The 15,489-nt window shown below is 42.7% G+C and overlaps 1 protein-coding gene across 13 annotated transcripts in view; it reads right to left on the reverse strand.

Annotated features, from left to right (window-relative positions):
- The window catches only part of KMT2C (lysine methyltransferase 2C), a 211,770-nt gene that overhangs the window by 125,113 nt on the left and 71,168 nt on the right, over nt 1-15,489 (reverse strand). For all 13 annotated transcript variants that reach the window (XM_086614336.1, XM_086614346.1, XM_086614342.1 and 10 more), the window contains one exon: nt 764-970. In XM_086614336.1, coding sequence (XP_086470462.1) covers nt 764-970 — 207 coding nt within the window. The remainder of the gene's footprint in view (nt 1-763; nt 971-15,489) is intronic.

A 15,489-nucleotide genomic window follows, 5' to 3' on the forward strand; every position in this document is an offset into this window, starting at 1 on the left:
TGGTAGGAAAGGTGGTGCTGCGTTTTCTATTAAGGTTCTTTGAACTCCATTATTCTCCCCCATTAGTAACTCAAACATGTGCATTTGCTGTTACTTCTGAGTTTGTACAGTTCAGACAGCACAAAACCGTCCCTCTTTCCTGACTGCTCTCCTCCTTATAACCTCTGAAGAAAGGTGCTGAAAAACAACCTACCTCCAATAAGCCAAGTGACACGGTAAGCACTGGAATTTTAACCCGTGACAATTTTTCCTTCCTGAAAGCCATGCGTGCTTTACTTCAGCAATTACACCCAGAAATACACGAAAAACATTTAGCTGAGGGACAGGGGGAAAGAGTACTATCCCTCCTGTACCACCCAGGAAAGTTTAAAAACTTTCCATTATTACATTGTATCATCATGACAAAAGGTGAACATAAAAAAAAAAACCCAAACCTGTTAACTCTGGCACTATCATCATTAAGACTCCCCTTCCTAAAGCATTAAACCAACGCATCCTGTTCGATAAAGCTGGTTCCTGAAGAACACTTCACTGCTGAGTTGTATTTTGTTTTGTTTTGTGTTTGAAGACAGCTACTCTTATACTGCTTGTGTTTTGTTTCATGTTTTTTTTCAAAAAAAATGACTAGTGTTAAGGACCCACATTTTCACAAATGCAGGTTATTTGCCTATTGCAGTACAGTATCTCTAAAGATGCTTCCTGAGCTTAATGCAAAACAAAACAAAAAACCCACAACAACATATTCATTATAGAACAGACTTACTTCTTCTGTCCTCTCTGTTTGCGCAGCACTGAGTTTTGCCTTGGAGTTCTCTCACAAGCTCCATCGGTGCTGTCGCTGGCTTCACTCTTATTTAAAGGCTGGTTTTTCCATGGGATAACATATCCTGGAGTTGGACTGAATTGTTTTAAGTCTCCTTGTCCTAATGAACTCCGTTCTCCACAGTAACAAAAAGCGCAGAGTTGTTCACTGTGAAAGGGAAGATAATTACTTCTTGGGGGGGGGGGGGGGGAGGGGGGAGTAGGAAAGGATACCCGATCAAAGAGCAACTTCCATGTCAATTTAACCCTTTATAACAAAACAATAAAGGCTCCCACGTGCTTCTGATACGTCAGGTATCAGAATTCAGCATTCAGCAACAGTATTTCCAGCTAAAGGTACATTAAAAGAACTTTTTTTCTTCACAAAAGTGCATGATTAACAAAACAAAAAAAACCCTCACATCCAATATTCAAATGATTAATAGAAACTTTTTGTTCAAAAATTCTGTATCTCTAGACAGCTTGCTAAAAGGCATTGGAAAACAGAAAAAAAAAGAATGGGAGAAAGAACTTAATTAACACCTCACACCCATTAAAAGAACTCAGTGTTGCCATCACAGCAAAGGCAAAGCTCTGCCTTTTTGAACACAGAACATTACTACACATAATACCTTTCTGGAAGCACGTACGCCTTATGTGTAACGCAATGTGCAAATACTATAAATCAAAAGTTTTACTGAAATGTGGAAAAAAATGGAGTAATGAGAAAATCACAGCAATGGCTACTGTCACACATACCAGGCCACATGACATACACAAATCTAAATATCCTTGTTTACTTTAAAAAGAAAACAGTTCCTAAAACTGTGACCGCTACAATATCCCTGTACCATTTGCAATTGTGTTTTAACATGCATAACACAGCAACAGCACTGAAATGACAGCTCTGACAGCGCTCCTTGTGTCACATCATATGGAAGCTACTGAAAAATATTTCTATAATAAACATATCCACAAACTTAAAATGTGAACTGCTGCAACTAATGCAGTTTGCATTAAAGGAAGGCCATTTAACACATCTTTTTATGCTTAAATGAGCAATTCTGTTTACTTCGTATTTATGCCCCTAAGATTCCAAAAAGACACCTCAGGGAATTAGGCACTTGGATAGAGGCTTGGTTTAGCCCAGATCCCCTAAAATAGATTTCAGTGCATCTGCAAGGTGGCACATTTGGGTTTTGGACACCCTGTGTTGGGTGGGTGAGTGGAGAGAAGTAAGGTGGGAGGAAGAGAAAACCTGAAGGCTAAGCTTCTGTATAATATTTACTAAATTCTGGGGGTTAAAATAAAGAGTGCCTGTGCTTTTCAGCCAGGTGAGGTAAGAGCAGCAACAGAAAAAGTCGAAAGCAGAAGAGTAAAGTTCCAGATAGAATAGAAGACCCTGAGAATCCAGCAAAGCCCCCTTAGATTTGGTTTAACGCACTCTGGGATGAGTCTTTTTGCCCTCACCATAGAGCAACACTAGGGGAGAAAAAAAAAAAAAAGAAGAAAATACAAGTGGGTACGTAAAATGCCTTTGAACTGCTCTACTATTCCAGTACTGGTAATACCAGACAGACAGATGCTAAGGAAAGGAGCAGCATGTCACAAGCCCAAAATGAAGCCCAGAACAAAGCCAAATACTTTTACTTATGCTCTATAGGTAGGATTACACTTTCCCTAAAGCAGACAGACCTTTGCGGACGTGCAGGTTGGTGGGCAGGTAAAATAGGTCTGATCACGGTACTCAAATTAAGACCCTACCATAGTACTGTTAGGAAACATTCATCCTCCTCTTCCTGGCCGTGGTTGCACATCCCTCACTGATCCTGCCTGAACACAGGACCAGCCTCAGCCAGCACAGCCCCTGGAGCTGATGGTAAATGTCTGACACGTTCCAGAAATCTTTAGAAAAAGGTACCCGAAGAAAAATGATGCAAAGAAAATATGTATAAATGTAGCATAAGAACGGGGGAACATGAATAGTTACAGCTGAACAGCACATACGTCTATTTTAAAACTAGTTTTCAACACGATAGAGCAACAAATAAATTATTATTTGTATGTCAGTGGCTATAACCACTACACTGCCAGCGAAACCTGATCTGGCCTTGCAGCCAGAGTTGGTAAGAAGGGAAAGCAAAGCTTTTTATGCTCGTTGAGACTACAGAGACTTGCGAGGAGACTTAAGAGATTTAAACAGGCAGCACCATGGTATATAAATTACACTAGTTACAAACACAAGATTATCCACAGTGGAATAAATAATTATTCATACATCCTGTTAGGACAGACTATCACTGCTCATTAAAAGACTCGAGGATAATTATGACTAAATAAACAAAGCTCCTTAAAGGGAAGTTGTAGCAAATACGCAATAATGTTAAGGTTTATAAAAGAGAAATAGGAAACGGTAATTAAAAAAAAAAACAAACTAACTATTAAAGCAGTAGTATTTGAAAAAGGAATACAGGGGTAAGACAGGTGTTTCTGGAGCCTGTAAGGCAGCTTCTGTATCACAACTTCCAGTAGTAGCTTCCTGCAGGCAGAGTGAAGTGAAACAACAGGAGCAGCGAGTTTCACAGCTACTCTGCAGCGTGGCGTGGACAGCTGTGAAGCTGTCAAGAATCATATGGTTTGTGCTACTGCTCCTGCTCCAGCAAAGCTGGGGACTGCAGCTGGAGCAATGCTAGAGCACTCGCCCTGGGGAGGGGGCTGAAGGAACCCTTTGCTAAAGGTTTGTGAACACACAGATGCAGAAATTAAAGACAGGAGCAGCAGAACATTCCCAGACCGCTGCCAAGGGACTGTGGGGCTGAGGTAGAGGGGAGGGATTATGAAAAGGGGGAAAAAAAACAGGTTTCACACTTTCCAGGGAGGGTAAGAAGAGGGGCTTCAAATGTATCAGGCATGCAAATACCCAGAAACAACGAACGGCCTCGCATCTGGATGCTAGAGAGACCCTCCGCAGGAAAGCCGTGGTCCTCCGCTTCCCAACATGTCACGTTGCTGATTTGTCATGCAGTACAAAGTGGCCAGTTCCATCACGTTAGCCTTTTAGGTTTAAGTGCTCAGTAAATATTTTAAGATATGTCTGTACGGGCAGAAGGTAGAGTTTTTTTATTCCTATCATCTGAGGACTGCAGAAAGGACTCACAAATCTACTTTCCATATGTCAATATGCAATTAGGGGATCTAAATCTGTGATGCAAGAAAAGCTCTCATACTGAAGATAACGAAATTGAGATACTGGCAAGTCTTAAGATCAAACCCTAGATCTGTTATCATAATTAGCATATTTTCAGAACAGACTAATTCAAAATGGGATAACAAGCAAAAGATGATGTGTCACTTATCTTTTTATAAGCTACTAAGGAAAAAAAAAGAGAAAGCTCACCAATGCTCCATTTAAGATATATCTATGATGCTCCAAAGCAAAACATAAATTCATCATTATTTGTAACTTCAACTTACTTCTTAAATTTTCCCAGAACAAATGCTACCTTTTCATACAGGTTTAAAATTCCACAGGTGGTTTACTACCAGTAGGTCCTTACATACCTCACCTCATCCCAAAGGATTTCACACATCTGTATACACACAAATTTTAATACATGATGCAGGAAAAAAAAACGTCCAGAACAAACCAGACATACAACTGAGTTTAGGTGAACGCAATCAGAGGCCATAAGGCTAATATCTGAAGCAAATGTCTGTTCCTACCAAGCCAGGAGAGGAGATCCAGGCTTGGATCTTGTTAGAAAGATGCCTTCTCTAACAAGAAACATGTCAATCTCAGTGCTCTACCACAGCCATTTTCTTCTACAAGTTCTTATTTCATTGAGTTGTCCCACCATTCTTCCTGATGAAGAATTTACTCAACCCCCTGACAAGAATCTAAGATGCTACAATCCTCCACAGTCCACATCCCAACAAAGGAAAACAAAATGTCCTCCAGCCAGTTAATCCTGGAGGAAGGGAGAGCAGTCACTATTTCCTCTAGTTGACCAACGACATACAGTCATTAGGACTCATCCCCAAACACAGACTTTCCTGTTCGAAGGAGTTCATTTCAACACATGCAGCATTGGGCAACTAGTTGCACAATAATAAATTACAACCAGAGAAGGAAAAACATCATCTGGCTTGCTTGCAAATATTCAGTTACAGAATTAAAGGTAAAATTGACAGTCCCAAAACCTTTCATTTGTTTGAAATAGAATTATTCTAAGGCTGACCATCAGGATTACGAGCACGTAAAGCATACCAAGTGTCACTGTATTTATACTCCCAGGAGCGAGCAGAAGCCCCTCCTGGATTCTTCTGAGTTGGGAAATGGCACTGGGGTATCCTGTGTCAGCCAAGGCTCCTTGACAATAAGCAGATGTGCAGACTGACTTATGTAAACATGTTTTGTTTATATGGTGTCCCGTATCTCATGCATCTACACTTCTGTCTGCATGAGTACAGTGCTGTGTGGCTGGTAGAAACTTTTAGATTGCTCCACATGAGTTAGCGTGACTCTCAACAGCATTAGATGTGACCTCTCTGCCTATTTTTCATATCTGGGTACAAGGCATGACAATCTACAACAACACGGGGCATTGCTATCCATATCTATAAAGCTGGAGGAATAAATTTCCCTTCCTTGAGACCATCTAAGGAACCTGAAGGTGGACTAGTCCATGGGACCTGATGAGGTGCATCTGCAGGTCCTGAGGGAACTGGCAGATGAAGTTACAAAGCCACTATCATCATATTAGAGAAGTCATGGCAGTCTGGTGAAGTTCCCACTGACTGGAAAAGGGGAAACATAGCCCCCATCTTTAAAAAGGGAAAAAAGAAACATTCAGGGAACTACAGGCCAGTCAGTCTCACCTCTGAGCCCAGTAAGACCATGGAGCAGATCCTCCTGGAAACTATGCTAAGACACATAAAAAATAAGATGACTTGGTGACAGTCAACATGGCCTCACAAAGGGAAAACTGTACCTGACCAATTTGGTGGCCTTCTACAACAGGGTTACAGTGTTGGTGGATAAGGGGAGAGCAACTGATATTGTCTACCTGGACTTGTCCAAAGCATTTGATACTGTCCCACACGACATCCGTGTCTCTAAACTGGAGAGACATGGATTTGACGGATTGACCACTCGGTGGATAAGAAATTGGCTGGATGGTTGCACTCAAGGAGTTGTGGTCAACGGTTCAATGTCCAAATGGAGGCCAGTGATGAGTGGTGTTCCTCAGGGGTCAGGACTGGGATTGGCGCTGTTTAACATCTTTGTCAGCAACATGGACAGTGAGATCAAGTGCACCCTCAGCAAGTTTGCAGATGACACCAAGCTGTGTGGGGTTGGGGACACGCTGGAGGGAAGGGATGCCATCCAGAGGGACCTTGACAGGCTGAAGAGGTGGGCCTGTGAGAACCTCATGAAGTTCAACAAGGCCAAGTGCAAGGTCCTGCACATGGGTCGGGGCAATCCCAAGCACAAGTACAGGCTGGGCGGAGAATGGATTGAGAGCAGCCCTGAGGAAAAGGACTTGGGAGTGCTGGTGGATGAGAAGCTCAACATGAGCCAGCAGTCCAGAAAGCCAACCACATCCTGGGCTGTATCAAAAGGAGCGTGGCCAGCAGGTCGAGGGAAGTGATTCTGCCCCTCTACTCTGCTCTCGTGAGACTCCATCTGGAATATTGTGTTCAGCTCTGGGGTCTCCAACAGAAGGAGGACATGGAGCTGCTGAAGCAAGTCCAGAGGAGGGCCACGAAGATGATCCGAGGGCTGGAGCACCTCTGCTATGAAGATAGGCTGAGAGAGTTGGGGCTGTTCAGCCTGGAGAAGAGAAGGCTCCGGGGAGACCTTCTAGCAGCCTTCCAGTACCTAAAAGGGGCCTACAAGAAAGCTGGAGAGGGACTTTTTATAAGGGCATGAAGTGACAGGACGAAGGGCAATGGCTCTAAACTGAAAGAAGTGAGATTTCGAAGATTAGATTTAAGGAAGAAATTGTTCACTCTGAGGGTGGCGAGGCACTCGAACAGGTTGCCCAGAGACGTTGTAGATGCCCCATCCCTGAAAGCGTTCAAGGCCAAAGTCGATGAGGCTTTGAGCAACCTGATCTAGAGGAAGGTGTCCCTGACTGTGGTAGGAGGGGTTAGAACTACATGATCTTTAAGGTCCCTTCCAATCCAAATCACTCTGTGATTCTATAACCATCACTTTCAACATTAAACTCTAAGTTACAGATGATCACTCCTGCCATTTGCCATGACAATGACTGCACTAAAGTTTAAAAAAATATCGGAAAGCATAAAAAATAAGGATCAATTTCATTCACACTTTGGGTTCAAAAAGAAAGTAAAGAGGGTGTTTGGATTTTTGCTATGAGTTTGTTTGTTTCTAAAGGAATCGCACAATAATTCACCTCAATGAGGAAATGCCTTCAGGATGTCTTTTTCACACATACTTTGGGATTTTTGAACGGTGAAACTGTGAAGCATAAAACCTTGGGCTGTGTTGGCAAAGTTGTGACAGAAATTTAAAATGTTTTTAACATCTATTTTTCACAATTAAAATTAAGCTCAGCACAATGAAATGGAGTACTTGGGAGCAAAACAGAACTTCAGAGTATCATTTGTACTGATTACAGAAGCAGACTGATGAGAATTGGCCTGGAGAATTCTTCTCCCACCTAACCCCGTTAGTAGTTGTAACATATGGTAAAAGGCTAAATTAAACACTACAGGGGACCTACTATTTATTTAGCTTTGCCAAGTTGTGCTAATGCACAAACTACTTTGCCTTTACTCTCGTTTTACGCTGTGTTATTTAAAGAGTAAATTGTTTTTCTCCTTAGTGAAGATGCACCATTTTATCATTTATGTAAATTCAAATCATTTACAAGCTGCATTTAAAGTGAAAAAGATTTCTGGCTTGAAACAATGCCAGGGGTCTGCATCAGTGTGAGTCCTAATACATGTGGGATATTCACAGAGGTGAAGTTATTCTAAAACTCAGGGGTTTAGATTAAGCTTTTGTGCTGGGAATGTGCCGTGGGGTTTTGGTAGCAGGGGAGGGGCTGCAGCAATAGCCCCTGTAAGGAGATGTGAGAAGCTGCCCCCGCTCCAAAACCCGTCAGACCCGACTCTGGCCAGGGCCCAGCCAGTCGGTGCCTCTGCGAGACCCACAGGGAAGAGAGTGGGGAGGCAGGGGCTGGCTCCTCTGGCCTCACAGGCAGGCAGGCAGCTGCCCACGCTGGGCCACCAACACTCGTCTGGAGATGGCCACGTTGGCGCAGCTGGGAGAGCTCCTTAGTGCCCCGCTGCCAGGGCACCCGCGGGCGGAGTTCATCCTGCTGGGACTGCCAGGGTGCGTCGGGATGGTTGGGCCCGGTGCGGCTGCAGCAGAGAGAGGACTGAGATCTGAGAGAAACATCCACGCAGACACCAAGGACAGTGACGATGGAGTGGGAGGAGGTGTGCCGGAGCCAAGATTCCTCTGCAGCCCATGAGAGACACGGTGGAGCAGAGATCCACCCACAGCCCATGGAAGAGGATCTCATGCTGGAGCTGAGATGCCTGCACCCAAAGGGAGTTTCTGGAGGACTGCCTCCATGGGAAAGGACCTCCACCCTGCTGCACACTGACAGTGAAGCAGAGAGGCACCTGCAGCCCATGAGAAGGGACTCCACGCCGGAGCGGGTGACTGCACCCCAAAAAAAAGTGACTCTGTGGGGAAAGCCCCTGCTGGAGCAATCTGAGGTGTACGGATTGCATCCTGTGGGAAGGACTCATGTCAGAAAAGCTCATGGAAAGCCATCTCCTGTGGAAGGGGCCCCACATTGGAGCAGGGAAAGAGTGTGAGAAGTCCTTCCCCTTAAGGAAGGAGCAGCAGAAACAGCGTGTGACAAACTGACCTGCAACCCCCTTCCCCGTCCCCCTGTGCTGAGCAGAGAAGACAGAGCCAGGAAGAAGGAAGGGTGGGGGAAGGTGGTTTTTAAGATCTGGCTTTGTTTCTCATTATCCTCTCTGAAGTAACCGCTGACAAATAAAATCGATTTGTCTCCAAGCAGAATCTGTTTTCCCAGGGCCATGGTTGGTGGGTGATCTCTCCCTGTTCGTGGGTGAACCCTCCCTGTTCTTGTCTGGACCCTCAAGCTTTTTGTTACATTTTTCTCCTCTGGGCCCCACCAGGGTGGGTGAGTGAGCAAGCAGCTGCGCGGTAGCTTAGCTGCTGGCTGGGCTAAACCACAACAGCTTTTCAGCTTCATAGAAATCATAGAATGGTTAGGGTTGGAAGGGACCTCAAAGATCATCTAGTTCCAACCCCCCTACCATGGGCAGGGAAATCCTCCACTACACCAGGTTGCCCAAAGCCTCATCTAACCTGGCCTTGAACACTTCCAGGGATGGGGCATCCACAACTTCTCTGGGCAACCTGTTCCAGTGCCTCACCACCCTCAACGTAAAAAATTTCTTCCTTATATCTAATTTAAATCTCCCCTCCTTCAGTTTAAAGCCATTGCCCCTTGTCCTATCACTACACGCCCTTGTAAAAAGTCATCTAAATATCCTGTAAATACCTGGACCTCAATAATGAAGAAGACTGAAAGAAAACTACCAAAGAAAACTCATCAGGTGAAGCGTAACAACTTCACAACGATACACAGTTAACAATCCAATGAAACACCTTTCTGAATGAATGATACCAAGGATTTCATAGATTTCTAGGTTGGAAAAGACCTTAGAGATCATCCAGTCCAACCGTCCCTAATCTCCCATTAAACCATATCCTTAAATAATTCATCCACCCTTTTCTTAAACACATCCAGGGATGGGGACTCAACCACCTCCCTGGGCAGCCTATTCCAGTGGCTGACAACCCTTAAAGAGAAGGATGAAAAGTGCAACATGGAAATACTACAAAGAGAAAGACGCAAAAGTTCTCAGCTGCAAGCTATATTTAAGGGTTTGACACGTAAAGTGTTCTCTTTCCAATAGGAAATGGAATCACAGAACAAGTTGCAATTTTGAAGTGGTTTGACAGTATTACACAGAGTTGGCTTTGAAACAAGTATTTAACTTGTGCTGCACAATTCCTTTAAAAAAAGGAGGGAAGAGGGAGTTCATATGAACTTCAGGTGAAGAATTTTCAAACTTTAAGTTTGCACAAAGCAATTAAACCACATTAGACAATAACTGCTTTACAATTTTTTCAAACCAGCACAGTTGGAATTCTACAGTCATATAATCAACTTAAAGATACTCTTTTCATTTGAAAGAACGAACACATTACCCTCCAAACACCACCACCAAAATAATATCTTTTACTGACCTTTTTAAATCTAAAAAATATTTAAATATACTCTTATTCACCACCAATACTTATCAGCTTTAATCTAAACAAACCTTTGAAGATCAGTTAGGATTTCACAAACCCCAAATGCAGGAGGGGATACCAGCATGCCAGTTCTGAGCAAAATGAATGTAGAGATCTACTCCAAGTCCATCTAGAAATCATTCTTTAATGTCCAATTGAACTGATTCATACTTTTAAACAAAAATCTCACACAGAATGCAACTGTGAGTACACCTGAAAGGTGTATTACGCACAATTTTGAGATGTGACTTAACCTCTGAGTGATAAAACCCAAAGAATAAAAAGTACCATGGTCTGTATTTTTAGTGTGCCTTTGTGTCCAGAAAGTATTGTCTGTTCAAGCCAAATTCCCTCTCGTGGTGAATCAACATAGATCACACCAAAACCACATAAACCTCACAGAGGTGGCAGCACCTCTTGGGAGGCAACTTCATACTAACACTAAGTAAGGTCCTACCACCTGAAAAATTACTTAAATTTAACATATACCAAGTTGGCTTTAAATAGCAGTTTTTCAAGAAAGTTTTTTTCAAAATTGTTCAGCCACATTAGGCAATGGAAAAACATGCTGTTCTTTATAATTCAAATTTTGTATTTTTCCTTTGGAAATACGTTTAGACAAGAGATGAATTACAACATAGTTGGGGTCTTCAGTCAAAACTGTGCTGGGTCAGATTAAAGGTTCATCCAGCCCCGTATGGTCAACGTTAGGATAAGCAGACGAGCAGGGGATATTAAAGAGCAGGGCAAGCATATGATACTTGCCACACAGTATTTTTAGTTCAGGGCCTCCCTGAATCAGCTGTGATTCCTATATATCCAGTAATTCTCAGTTTCTCTTTCATGAACTTGCCCAGTCTGTTCTTGAACTCACATAAATTTTCAGCGATCCATGACAACCTTTGGCAAGGATTTCCATGTCACTCTGGACAACTACCTGCTGTGCAAAGGATCATCTCCTTTTATTTTGCATCTGACCCTTCTAATTTCCATTTGACAATCCTCAGTTTCTTTCATTAAAAGAAACTAAACAATCAGTATACAGCCACTCTCCTGATGCCACCTATGACTTTGAAGCTTATCTTATCCAATCTCTTTCACAGACTGAAGGGTCCTAGATTACTTAACTGGAAGCTACTCCAGATCATTGATCAACCGTTCTGTGAAGCTTTTGAAGTTTTACTACACTAATTTTTGAAGTTACAGAATCACTCTCTGTAACCCCATGAAAATTAGTCCAAACTCGTTTCTCTAAACACTTCTAACCTCACCAAGTAGATCACATGTGCTCGAGCAAAGCTTTAGCACATCAAAGCTACAAGCTCAAAAAGTCTCTCTTCACTAAGCACTCTTCATTCTCTCTCAGTCCTTATGTGCAAGCAGAATCCATAGGCACCATCCTTACCCCCATGAATAAATATCCTTCCGGCAAAGGTTAGAGGCATTCACAGGGATCATCTCTGCAACCACAGCTTAGGGATGCTGTGAGTCCAGATTTTGCCATTTAAATCACCTGCACTTTCAATCAGCTGTGAAATGGAAGTGAAGGAAGGAATGATGAATAGACAGGCAGGGCACAACAGAGGGCTTGCTGCAGGAGGGAAATGGAAGGTCATGGGGAAACAGGACAATTGACTGTTGGGAATAATACAGATCACACCGGAAGCCAAAGAAGCAGGAAGAGAAAGTAGCCTCAGCTGACAAGGAAAGTGAACAAGAAAACAGAGAAACGAGGGAGAAGAAATATCATGCCATAAACACCTCTCTGGGAGCCACTGGAGATGGAGGGAAGGAAAATGCAGATCAGGCGAAGACTCAAAAAAGAAGAAATCACAACTGAGTGGACACTGAAACAATGATCAGAACTGATGAGCAGAGAGTAGGATTAGAAAAGTAAAGAGAATGGGAATGTGATGAGGAGTCAACAACATGAGAAAAGACATGAGTCTGACAAAGAAAGCTGCAGGCAAAAAAAAAACAACAGACAAGTTGACATTTGGAATAAATGAGAGGGGACGTATTCACTCAACACTAGAACAGAACTCAAGATCCCAGACTCTTACCATCGCATGCAATTAACATGTATCTGTGCAATCCTCTGACAAAGTAGGCATCCCAGCCACTTCTGAGCTTGGTCTGCATGGGACACCGTGTAACAAGTACTGCTATCAGTCCTTCAGCATGGTGTGACAGACTGCTGGCCATGAAATCCTGCTCATGGGACGCATATGTCTGTCTGACTGCCATCTCTCAGAGCAAAGAAGATTTGTCCAGTCAACAGACCTGACCTGCCACAGCAAGGTTTGCTTCCCACCAGTGGCAGGGTCAGCTGCATGTAAGCAGCAGGACAGACCCAGGTGGAGACAAACAGCCTTAGTAGGATGGGAGAGACAGAAAAACCGCCTAAAAACATCTGGGAGAGACTGATAGTGAGACTCCAGAACCCTGGAGCACCTGTTCACACAGGGCAGGAGACATTTCTAAGCATGGTTTCTGTGGTTGGACCATCTTCAGTAACAGATTAATTCAAGGAGCAAAGGTCCATGCAACTTCAGGGCCACAAGTGTCATTGAACATGGGTGGCCTGGTCATGAATGTCATTGATCACGGGTGTCGAATCCCACAAGGCGCAAGCTGTGCATGGGAGCATTAAACACATGATGGTCACAGTGTCAACTGTTCAACCTAAGAAAAAGGCAGGATTAAGGCTGCCTGTGAAACCTTTCTTTGGCCCCATTTGTGTCACACGCCTTCTGTGCCTCAAGAAAGATGCGGACCATCTGGACAGAACTCAAAACAGCAAGAGGAATCGGAGCTCAAGAAAACATCATTTACAAAGAAAGTATGAACAAATTTGGGATTTCTGTTATGCGGTAAAGCATGCTGGGGAAACATACTGAGAGCCTTTTGCAGAACTCTATCCTCCATTATCCTTGGCAGATGGTACAAGTAGTACCGAGATAAACTCAGAATGAGGAGAATGTGGGTTACATGTGAAGAAAGTGTTTCCAATGGAAAAAAAAAAAAAAACAACAAGAAGAGATTGGAAGGGACTGTTTAGGGAAGATCTGGAGGTTTTTTTATTGGAATATTTAAGAGCAGTTTATGTAAACTTCTGTCAGGAACAACAGCTGTAGATGGGAAAAGGAGGTGAACTAGATGACTTCTAAAGGTCCCTTCCTGCCCTATGAATCAGAGGTAGAGCTGCTTTAACAATGATCCGTCATAAAATCCTTCTTAAGACCATTTCCCTAGTCAATGTGTGAATAGACAGGATGGACAATCAGTAAATATTTAACTTTTTCTCATTTTCAGTGTATAATCTTAGTCTTTACCTACTGACAATATTCAAGTTGTGCACCACAAGCTAAATTAATAATTTCACTCTGGGCTAGACTGGTCATTGACATAATACTGAAATATTATTTCACTATTATTCAATAATTTATTTTTGTAACATAAAGGAACACTACCTCCACTTTGCAAATGGAGAAGTCAACCACTGACTTCAGAGGGAGTGACTGTAAATGCTTACATGGATCTAGAACTGAAAGTGTAAAGATAAAACTCTGCAATGATTTCAAGTGCCCTGCTTCATGCATAAGGTTTGTTCTCTGCAGAAAGAATTCTTGTAGAAAAACACTCATGTAAAACTAGAAACTGTATCACAATACATGTGCATGAAAAGAAATAATCAGAGTTTCAGAATTAATCTTAATACTGGTATCTCCTAAAATATGTGACTGATCTTGCAACTTTAACAATTTTTAAAACCTATTTTTAGTATTAAATATTTTATTATTTTTATTTATTTTATTACTTCTAACTCAATCCTGCCTAAAGATCTAGTTTCTCCTTCCATCACTGCCGTGTTACTCTGTCCAGATTATCTAATCTCTCTGCCACTCCACAATTTCTTTTTCCACTGAGCGTTGCAAGTTTTGGAATGTGCTTTCATTGAAGACTGGGGTGGGGGGGGATAAGGAACAAAGATATAGCAGTTCACTGCTATTTTTCACCATCATCTTTGTTCACACAATCAACAGATGTTCACCCACCACTTCTTTTTGATGGACTAAAGCACCCCAGCCCTCCATCTCCAGACTCCAAATCTGATTTTAGCAGCAGCAACAAAGCAAGGGGGAATAGTGCAATTGGTCTGGAATGAAAATTAACATCCTTTGTCCAATTACAAGTGAAGCAGGAAGGTGTGCTGCCAAGGTTTTTTTTGTCGTTTTAACGACAGTCTCACAAAAGCTGATATTTAGCAGACCAAAGTACCAAAATCAAAAGCTGTGTGAAAATCTCAGCTTCTACTTGTTTATTTTAAGAACGTTCTGTCTTCATGATTACGGCAAAAGGACTGCAAATGTGCAATTAATGCAATTTAGATTCTCCAAAAGTAGACAGCAAAGCAAATTAATCAAAAGGTGTTTTGTTTTTTCTATGAAATTGTGTTTCTAGGCCATTCTCGTTAGTGTTTAGTGCTTGGAGTTGACAATGTGGGAAACAGAGGAGGAAGGTAGAAGTGGGCTCTGCTGTAAGTCGCAGCCGGTTTCTGGCTGCTTGCCGGCCTCATGGGCTGCACTTCCCCTGCTCTCTGCAGGCAGCACAAACCCAGGGAGCAGATTCCTTTCGAAGAAGCTGGATTCCACTCAACCATAAGTCCTGGCCTGACAGAAGCTTCTCACAAGGCTTATAAAAAGAAAAAGGGAACAACCAAAGGAAAAGGCTCCAAAACCCATGACGCTCATGATATATAAGGGCTGGCACCATTACTGATACCACTGCCAGGCTTGATAGTTTATCTTTGCTTGACGTTATTGCCCCTCCCCACATGTGGTCAATAATTCATTCATTCCTTCTGAGCACACACACACACCCCTCACCCCTTCCAGCCTCCCTACCCCAGTATGCCTCAGATATAATTTATTTTAATGGGTTTTAGCACATTGCTTTCTGAGCACTAATCCTAAATCTGTTGTTACGTTCCCCACCCCAATCCCACTTGTAGTTAAAAGCTCTCTTGGACTCCCATATCCCACCTCAGAAAGATTCCAACATTGACCATCTTCTCTCTCACCTTTCTCTTGAATGTTCTTAATTTAGCCTCAGTCTCAGGAGGGATCCAGAGAGAAATACCAGATAAGCCAAGCTTTGCCTAATGTCTCAGCTACAGAAATCCCCATCCTAGTTCTGATACATCCTACTATATTAAAATCACTGTTTTTCAGTAGCATATTATTTAATTGTTTCATGTACAAGACTTGATTTTATGCCCTGTGTCCTGTGCCTTCTGTAACTCCTGTATC

This window comes from Tauraco erythrolophus, chromosome 7 (genome assembly GCF_009769465.1).
Source record: "Tauraco erythrolophus isolate bTauEry1 chromosome 7, bTauEry1.pri, whole genome shotgun sequence".
NCBI classification, from domain to species: Eukaryota; Metazoa; Chordata; class Aves; order Musophagiformes; family Musophagidae; genus Tauraco; species Tauraco erythrolophus.